The sequence below is a fragment of the Podarcis erhardii genome (assembly GCF_964252035.2).
Source record: "Podarcis erhardii genome assembly, chromosome: 4".
Taxonomy (NCBI): Eukaryota; Metazoa; Chordata; class Lepidosauria; order Squamata; family Lacertidae; genus Podarcis; species Podarcis erhardii.
In genome coordinates this window covers 76272628-76282287 of record NC_138508.1, presented here as the reverse complement: position 1 = coordinate 76282287, position 9660 = coordinate 76272628, and the positions used below count along the sequence as shown (strand labels likewise).

General features: G+C 45.3%; 1 protein-coding gene across 2 annotated transcripts; it reads right to left on the bottom strand.

Annotated features, from left to right (window-relative positions):
• Window positions 1-816: 816 nt before the first annotated feature.
• Window positions 817-9236, bottom strand: UNC50 (unc-50 inner nuclear membrane RNA binding protein). 2 transcript variants are annotated; one of them, XM_081857907.1, is made up of 6 exons: window positions 9104-9236; window positions 5234-5517; window positions 4161-4281; window positions 3063-3202; window positions 2123-2224; window positions 817-1192 (listed from the first exon to the last, which is right to left on the bottom strand). In XM_081857907.1, exons 2-6 carry the CDS (start codon window positions 5511-5513, stop codon window positions 1056-1058), a joined length of 780 nt encoding a protein of 259 aa, XP_081714033.1. In that variant the 5' UTR covers window positions 5514-5517; window positions 9104-9236; the 3' UTR covers window positions 817-1055. The 2 variants fall into 2 exon arrangements, with proteins under 2 accessions (XP_081714033.1, XP_081714032.1); XM_081857906.1 differs by lacking the exon at window positions 9104-9236 and adding an exon at window positions 8919-9097.
• Between the last annotated feature and the right edge of the window lie 424 nt (window positions 9237-9660).

Here is a 9660-nt window from a genome sequence, read left to right as displayed (position 1 = left end):
CAGCATCTGTCAAATCAAGGAGGCATTGAATAGCTTGCTTCCGTGCCTTTAGATGGATGTATACCCCTCCTTCATGAGAGAGAAAAACAGGGCTGTAAACTGCAAGAAACAAGAGCAGTTCGTATCAACCAAACTTGTTTCCTTTGGGATGAAAATGCTCTTTTAAAAACCATTTTTAAGAGTGTTCTTTTTCTTTTCTAAAGAACTTGCAGTGCCCCACTCCTGCAGAATTTCCCATACACCATACCCCTGTTTGTCAAACTATTGGGAAATGCTGTGCAAGGAGCTCTGCAAGCATTGCCAATTCACAGTACAGTGGTATCCTGGTTCCCGAATTTAATCCATTCCAGGAGTCCGTTCGACTCTCAAAACCCTTCGAAAACCAAGCCACGGCTTCTGATTGGCTGCAGGAGCTTCCTCCACTCAACTGGAAGCCATGTCGGACGTTCGGCTTCCGAAAAACGTTCACAAACCAAGATTCTGTTCAACTTCCAAGGTACAACTGTACTTTGAAAACTCTTTACTACTTTGCCGTCTACACAGAAGTAAGCCTACTGAATCCAACTGGGTTTACTCCCAGGTAAAGGGATAGAACAGTAGCCAAAGAAAGTACTTCCACTAGCACAAGGAACTACTTCCCTCACTTTCCATGACTGCTTATATATGTTTTCAGGAGAGAGGGGAGTTCAATTGTGCAAGCAGGAAATTGTTGAGCTAGCAGAAGTACTGTAGGAAACTGTGCTTCGTAATACTCATATTTGTTAACAAAGCTGTTTACAAATAGCAAAGTCAATGCCTTTTCAATGTTGCACACAGTTGTTCTTAAAAAATATTTATTACAGTAATGTACAACATTTTCATTAGGAAGGGACTGCAAGAGAATACAGAATCACTCTAAGTCTGCAGTTGTAAATACATTTTTTAAAAACCAAAACTTTGTACACACTGATCTACAGTGAAGAATAAGTTATTTACAGTAATTTACAGGAGCACCTCACCTTTGCTGACAGTGGTACAAGAGGCAAGAACAAGCAATCCATTATAAAGGCTGCAGTTTATTTCACTCTGTACGTATAGAAAACACAAAGCATTTTTGTGAAATTCCATCCCATCGCTAATGAAACCACATAGAGCAGGATGAGAAGTGCAAACGGGTAGAGAAGGATGACTGTGTTCTTCAGGAATGGCAAAGCTGAAAGTAGGAGAGAGTTTCAAAAGTGGGAAAGCATGCAATTTTCTGAAGGTGCCAATGGCAAGGAACATCACAATCAGCTTAATATTAACAGTCCTCAACAAAAAATACATGCCTAAAATAATTGTTGTTTCCAGTAAATGCATGCCCTCCCATCCTTTACAGAAAAGAAAACCTTGAAACGGGTGGCTAAGATGTGGCCTTCCCTGAAGTCATTGGATTATTAACTCCCAGCACCCCCAGGCAGCATAGGCATAGTATGAAAAGCGCTGTAGTGCTGCAAGATATAAGACACGGCCACATGTCTTCCCTCCGTTCTTAAACTTCATCTCTTTGGAATCTGGCATGTTCATAAATATATAACCCAAAGGATTGCACAACTGGCCCTGTGGAGCTTCGACCTTGTTTCTTGAGCAACAGCAACTACCCTCCAACCATGCTGCATCACAAAACCATATTTAAAATTGAGTGAAAGTCCAGAATTTCACTGCCTGTTGCCCAATTGATACTGCCAACTCTATCCCAAACAACAAGGTAGAGAAATGCAGGTTTGAAGAATGCAAAAAATACTAAGGAAATCCCCAAGGGGGAAACCCTCCCCCACCCCCCCAAAAAACCAGAAAGCTGACTTTACACATTCTCACCCACAGGGACAAAAGCATGCATAGCTGCAAGCCAGTATAGCTTCTGTTAGCTCCACATTTGCAAGCGCAGTACTTTCACAAAGGGATGTAGAGTCACGTGGCAGGTCGGGTTAAAGCCACTACATATTACACAGCACTCTGCAGAGCTTGTAGAGTTGCTGTCAGAGTGAGCCCTCCCCTGATGCTTATAAAGTTTACTCATACTGAAACAGAGATTTAGCAAAAAGGACTGGGAAGAAGGCACTATTCTTGTTGCTAACTAGGTTGCAAAGGCTTCGATACTTACCACTGTACCCTAGAAATGTCACGTAGATGTAATAACCAATTGCAGTCAGCCAGAAAGTATTCCCAACGAAATAGCCAATAAATGAATTCAATAAAATTACATCTGCAAGAGAGAAAACCAATGTTTCTTAACCCAGTGAACTTCTGCTCACTGAAGGTCCCAAAAAGGGTGCTGTGTACCATTGGCGTGTTGCCTCCAGCAGAATACAGAAACAGGCTGGAGCTCACTGTGGAAAAGCCATATGGGACACTTTAGAGAAGGTCCACGGAGCTCTTCAGCCACTGGCTGATCCAAAGCGAGCTGCTGGCCAAGTCCTTTGACAGGCTAACCTTGCCTGAAGCCACCTCCAAACTCACATAAGCAGGGCCTAAGCACTTGTCTGCCTGCCCTCAGAGGAGGCAACTGTGAACACACCAAAAGGGTCAGGTCAAAGAGCAACTGCCTCAGCCAGAAACATCATGTCTCCCCACTCCTCCCAGACCAGCACTGAGCATGGTTGTGAGGGAACCCAATCTGGAAGACTCCTCAGGGGGGAAAAAAAGCCTGGTTGTGGTACTAAACTGTGGCATGAAGCATTGCCAGGTTTGCAGACTCTTACTGTCAGAAAAGAATACCACCCCCAACTAGCCCAGGAAATAGGGGAAGGAAAGGGAGGGAGAAAACAGAAAGGGGGGGGGGCAAAACCTCCCTTAAAAAGAAACAAGAGGCAGTGACTAGCCAGAAACAGAGCCTAGCCAGTAGACCTCTTGGTCTGGAAGGTAGGGAGTTTCTCCTCCTCTTCCAGAAGAAAACTGCAGGATTTTGCCTCTCTAATCCTGCAGGAGCCACCATCACTATAGGGCGTGGTGCCCCCTAGGATCCTCCAGGTGAATTACAGTGTCAGGACAAAGCAAGAGAAGGCAAAAAATGTTTCAAGTCAGGAAAGGGAAGGTTTACTTACAATGGATGAAGAACAGCTGTATGAAATGTAAGATGACGAGAAGTGGATAAAAAGCATTCAAATGAACATCAAAGGCATATCCCCACTCTACGTCACAGTCTCTGTTCGGGTGCTTTGTCAAGTACTTATTGGAGATGAACCTTGGGGAGCCGGGGGGGGGGCAGGGAGAGAATTTGGAACAGACATGTTAAAAAATAGTATGAAACTTCGACAGTTTCAACTTTTTGGCAAAATTACAGCCTAGAAAAATTAATCCTTGCTATTTTCCATTTGTCCTATTCTGAAGAACACAAATGCATTTCTTCCAGTAGCACCTTAAAGACCAACTAAGTTAGTTCTTGGTATGAGCTTTCGTGTGCATGCACACTTCTTCAGATACCTTGGTCTTTAAGGTGCTACTGGAAGGAATTTTTTTATTTTGTTTTGACTATGGCAGACCAACACGGCTACCTATCCGTAACTGGAACAAATGCATTTATGGACTTACAGGGCTCTGGTAAGGATTACTGAAAACACTACAACATAGGAAATGTTTCTGATTACCTGAAAGCCAGCTAAACAAATGTACATATCAGTAAGAAGACTGCGGAACCAGGGCAAGAGGGGAAAGATTCTTCCTCTATCCTATAACTGATGCAATATGGTTTGGTATATATTAACTCTGAATGTACTGTCCTAGTAATTCTGTAGTCCTAGTCCCTTGCACATTTTCTCTCTCGCTGCAATGCACAAATATTTTAAATATGAAAATATTGATTAACATGGCAGCCAATTTAACAGCTGCAGTGAGTAGTTTTCCATCTCCATGGCTACCTTCAGAAACATACCCTGATACTAAAGTACATAACCGCCCAGCATATATACTTATACCTTAAGCATTCCCTTTTTGCCAGATTTTGAACCAAAACCTTCTGCTGGAACAGCACTACACATCTAGCCCAGAGATGTGAAACATGTCTACTTAAACCCTTCTTCCTTACAAGTAGACAAGCTTAGGACTGTAGTTGAAGGTTCCAGCAATCATATTCTATACAGCAAGATTCAAACATGTCAAAAAAACACACATCCAATTCTACTCAGGTTGTTTTAAAGACTTACCACATGAAAGTTGCAATTAGAAGGCCAACTCCTATGCAGTCTATAAAGATGACCCAGAGCAGCAGCTTTATCATTTCAACAAAGCCCAAGCCCAACACAAAGCCAAATCCTATAGTGGATACTGAAGGAGGAAGATGAACAGCAGAGGATTAACTCTCGACACGAAAGTAGGTTGAAACAATACTCATATGCTCTCAATTTTTCTTTCACTTAATTTTACTGGAACAATACTTGTAGCATGTTTAGTGCTGTGCTGTTATAAGGCTTACAGCGTAAAATTGTTGAGTATATGAATACAACTAGAATTTGCAAGAGTAAAATGTGTGGGCTGAGTTCACTACATGTACACAAAGCAAGAAATGGGCAACTGTGTGATCTCTGGCACATGTTTGTGTAGGATGTGGGACATCAACACAAATAAAGTTAAACCTTTCTGTTCATAAAAAAAGCTAATCACGCATTGTTGCACAGTGCAGAAATAAACAAATCCACAATGTAAGTTCTCAGACGGCAGAATTTCTGCCTGCCTCATAATTTTGCCAGGGTAATTGGATTTTTATCACTTAGGGCAGGCATAGGCAAACTTGGCCCTCCAGATGTTTTGGGACCACAACTCCCATCATCCCTAGCTAACAGGACCAGTGGTCAGGGATGGTGCGAGTTGTAGTCCCAAAACATCTGGAGGGCAGAGTCTGCCCATGCCTGACTTAGGGTTTGTCATTCTTCGTCACATGCCAGGGATCACAGAACTGAGAATTTTAAAACCATGCAATGCACAGAACAGATTTGCTGTGGACTGCAGTATGAAGTAACTGAAGCCAAAATGTGAGGGAATCTTTATCAGTGTGGATGCGGCAGGTATTGCAATCATAGTTTATTCACTGCTTGTTTTCATGGATGAGGCGCAAGAGGGAATGTGTAGGAACATATGTTCTCCACTGAATGAAATTATAGAAGCATGGGTTTTACACAGAAAAAGCTACAGCAGTACAAATGATGTATTTTTCTGGAACAAGCCCAGCTCTGGTCAACTATTCCCTGTATGGTATTCAATAAATTTCTCAGGTACTCACCGCATAGCCAGATACTCAGCAACACAAGGAAAGCTGGGTCATCTCTTGCCCACTGGTCTTTCGTTTGTTTCCTGTAATGGAAGTTCCTGTACACTTTCTGTGGTGAAGTGAACAGATACAGCATCTGCCACAGAGCAAACTCAAAGTCCATATGCCGAAAGTGAAGGAGTCTCCTCAAGTATTTGTAGCGCTTGAACCCTGCTGTGTGCCTGGCTGCCTCCCTAGAGTTTAAAGAGCCGTTGTCATGATCTAGGGAATTAAGAGACGTGGTAGGCAACATCTTGCTGAAAGGGAAAGAAAAGAGACTGTCAGGGGTTCAGGAGCAGAGACACAGGAGAAGGAGCAAATGGAGAGTGAGGAGGAGGAATACGAGGGGGGTGTAGGCAGTGACAGTGGTCAGAGAGAGTCCACGAGTCTCTCCAGCGAATCGGAAGATTCACAGAGAGGAGCGCCGATGGCCAGGGCAAGGGGGGTGCCAAGGGGGAAACCCCAGAAGGAAGGGGCCAGCGGGGACTCCCTGAGCAGCAGTTGGAAATCAGGACCAGCGTCCCCACCAGAGCGTAGTGGGGGGGAGGAGTCCCAGGCATCAGGACCAGTCTTCCCACCACCAGAGGGAGGAGATGAGTCAGGATTGGCCACGCCTCCATCGGAGAGCGGGGAAACGGTCAAGAGGAAAGTCACCGGCTGGGCGGGCGCGCCAAGTTCAAATGTACAGGCGAGCGGCACAGCAGGTAGCCCGGATAGGGAGCCAGGTCCCAAAGCCCGCCGGAAGGAAGGGCAAGAATCAGGGGGGTCAGTGTCAGAAGAGTCCAGGAGGGAGGAAACCCCAGGGGGCAGAAGGACCCAGAGGAGGAAGGAACAGCGCAGGAGGTGGAGCCGGGCTAGGATCTTAAACTGGTGCGGAAGGGGCAGTGACTCAGAGGGGACTTCGCCTGTCTAGAGTCTAGACGTAGGGTTGCACGCTCTGGCTTTAAAATGGAAATTATACTTCAATAAAGACTTTTGTACATAATATCAGCCTGGCGTTGGTCCTCTGTGAGCTGGGACCTAGAGGGAGCCCTGACAGAGACCAATGGATTTAAAAAACAAACAAAATAAAGGTGCAAGTTATCACATTTAGGTTACAATCCTTAAACACACATATCACAGAGTGAACATCATGGAACAAATTGGGGATTGCTGCCAAATAAACAGAGAATTTTGCCATAAAGCATGTCACAGGCAAGGTGAGTCTTTGTAATAACAGCTGAGCAATAATAATAATAATAATAATAATAATAATAATAATTGGGAATGACTTCCAATGGAAGTCTTTTGAAGCTCAACTGCAGACATGCTCCCTTGGAATCTAGTGGATCTTACTGCCCTCTGAGCAGGCTTAGAATGACATGCCCTTGTCACATGACCCCACTTTGTTCTTTACCCTACCTGAAAACAATGCAATGTAACTGTGATGCAATGTCTTAACAGTAGACACAGCTCATATCAAGTTCAAGATCTCTCAGTAACTGCACAAACTTGGGCACCTGCAATCTCCTTTGCTCTTTTAGAAGAGCAAGGACATGGATGCAATCATAACCATATTCCTTCCTTCCTTAGTCCCAGAGAGCTTTGCAAGCACATAATTCAACGCTCGGCAACTGCATATAAAGCTCAATCCTACTCTTTTCTACCCACAATAGGCTAAAAGTCTGTTCAAAATAGAGGAGGCATCAATGTAGCTAGTGGTATAGCAGTGGATAAAGAAAGTTGGCAGAAGCAAGCAGAAGGAAATGGAACAGGCGAACAGAGCTGGGATGAGCAACTGCCCTTCAATAATCTGTACAACTACTAAAGAGCTTGCTTTCAAGTAATGCTGCAATCACAGAACAACCATTGGCACCAACTGGACATCCAAGTAGAGATATTTAAGATCACAGATTGTTTTCTTAAATCCACTTTGTCCTGTTGCCACTGTTAACAGCTTGCTGCAACCCTGACTCTGTGGCTGTTACATACATGCAAGCAGCGGGGCTGTCAGGGCAGGACTTCAGGGCAGATGTTCAGGACTTCATCCAGCAGAGTGAGCCAGAGAGCCTCCAAATGCATCAGGGCTGGCTTATCACATTTTGAAAAATATGATACAATACACAGCATCCTTTAAAGATAACCTCCCTCCTTTGTGGAAGTACTGACTATTCTCCTTTTGGGCTTTCCCCTCCATTAAATGCTCTTCCATACAAATAATAATAATAATAATAATAATAATAATAATTTATTATTTGTACCCTGCCCATCTGGCTGGGTTTCCCCAGCCACTCTGGGCGGCTTCCAACAAAGATGAAAAGTACACTAAAATGTCACATATTAAAAACTTCCCTGAACAAGGCTGCCTTCAGATGTCTTCTGAATGTCAGGTAGTTGTTTATCGCTTTGAATAAATTCCTTCAACACAAAAAAACTGGGGTGGAGTCCTTCTTCCCACCATCTAGGCCTAGTACAGATGCAGCAAGAACCCCACAGCTCAATGTTGCAGCCACAAGCCTTAGTCTTGCATACTCCCACTTGACCTTTGCCTAGGATTAGAGATGTATTTTTCTGGTACCAAACACATTTTCCATCTCACTGAAAATGAGGCCTAAGCAAGGACCAGATCCTGCACCATGACTTCATGAAGCACCTCTAAAGGCTTCACCACAAGCTTTACAAGTTTGTTAACAAAGGGTTAAAAATCAGTCTCCGCCGTATGCATTTCTCAAATGCCAAGCAACTCTGATGAGTAAGAATTTAAATGAACAAGGATGAAAGTTCCAGCATCATGCTGACAAGAAAAAAAGCAAACAAGCAACAAGCTAGCTACTATCCCCTCCCATGACTTACAATACATCAGGCATGTCCAACTCCCAAGAGACTGTGATCTACTCCCAGTATAAAAAAACTGGCAGTGATCTACCCATTGTCATTGGAGGGAGGAGGAGTGTGCATGCATAGGGTGGGTGGATTGCCCAGAGTTGTTGAGCTTTTTAAGGGGATGATTGCAAAGAGTTTTTTTAGCTCCCCCCCCCAATAACCTTTTGTGCATGATAAGGATCCCACAATCTACCAGGAACAGCCGGGGAATCTACTGGTAGATCGCGATCTACTGGTTGGACATCCCTGCAATACAAGATTCCCAAATGGCCAGTTAGGGCTGGAAATGGAGAAAGCACAGTGGACATGGATGTGGAAGGAAAGCGAGCCAGTTAATGAGACTGGACAGGTAATAAAAGGCAGAGAACGAACGTTTGCAAAGGTGGTGAAAAAGAAGGAGGATTATTTATTATTTATACCCCGCCCATCTAGCTGGGTACAGAACAGAAATAGCCAAGAAAAGACATAACAGCCCGTATTTTGAGAATATGCCAGCCCGCCAGCTGACTGGGTGCGGTTTGTTTAGAGTGGATAAAGTCAGGGAAAAGGCAGCTGGTCACTTTTAGCAAAAACCCAACGAGTTTCAAGCAGCCTGCCCCACCCCACCCCACCTGGTGTGTCAGTGGCTGAGTGGGTATGGATAATTTCACACGACCTCAAGTGCCCCCTCGTTAACCCTGGCTCGACACGGGTGTAGGGGGTGCGTGTGAATGCGGGGAGCAGGTGCTGCTGAGGGAGGGGCCAGAAGGAGGACGCGGAACCTGAGCCTTCCAGAACCCCGAGCGAGAGAACTCACGGAACGTTCCGCGGCCGCTTCCGCCCCGCGCAGCACTGCGGCTCCCGGCCCCGACGTCCTGCGTCCCTCACGCGACGACGCTTGGGGGGGGGAGCGGAAGGTAGAGGGGCGCGCGCCTCTCCTCCCCACCCTCCCACAGGAGCTCGCCTTCTGCCGCCTATCAGCCGCCGCCGCCGCCAACTCACAGCAGCTGATCTGCGTGTTTTCCTCAGTAACTTCCGGTAAAAGGGACCCCCCAAAGCGCATGCGCGCTGAGGTGTATGACGGGTAGGCCCCGCCCAAAACGGATGGTGGAGAGGACGACGGTTAGACATCGGTTGCGCACACAGAGCTTTAACACAAAAAAGGTTAGAGCAACCCCTCTGTGCTTGAGCAATTTCTTGCTCCCTTCCCCTGCGTAGAAATTGACGGCAAACAGCAAGACTTTTAAACGAAGCTGTGGTTGGGCAGGATGGTCTCAAGGACAGATGGATAATGGATAGTTTAGTTGAGAATCCTGGGGATCCCTTCCAAGCCTGACATTCTATGATTCTCTCTCCTTCCTTACAAATGGTAGCAGCAAAGACACGAGTCGCTGCCGCCGTAAACGTATCAACCTTCGATCCAAGAGGAGATGCGACCTTTAGTAGAAGAGAAACTTCTTCCTTTTGCTGCTGCTGCTTTGTTTGTGTGGGTGTGCCACTGGCAAGTCACCTCTACACTAAAAAAAAGGACAGCTCTATTAAATGTACTTGCTCTATGT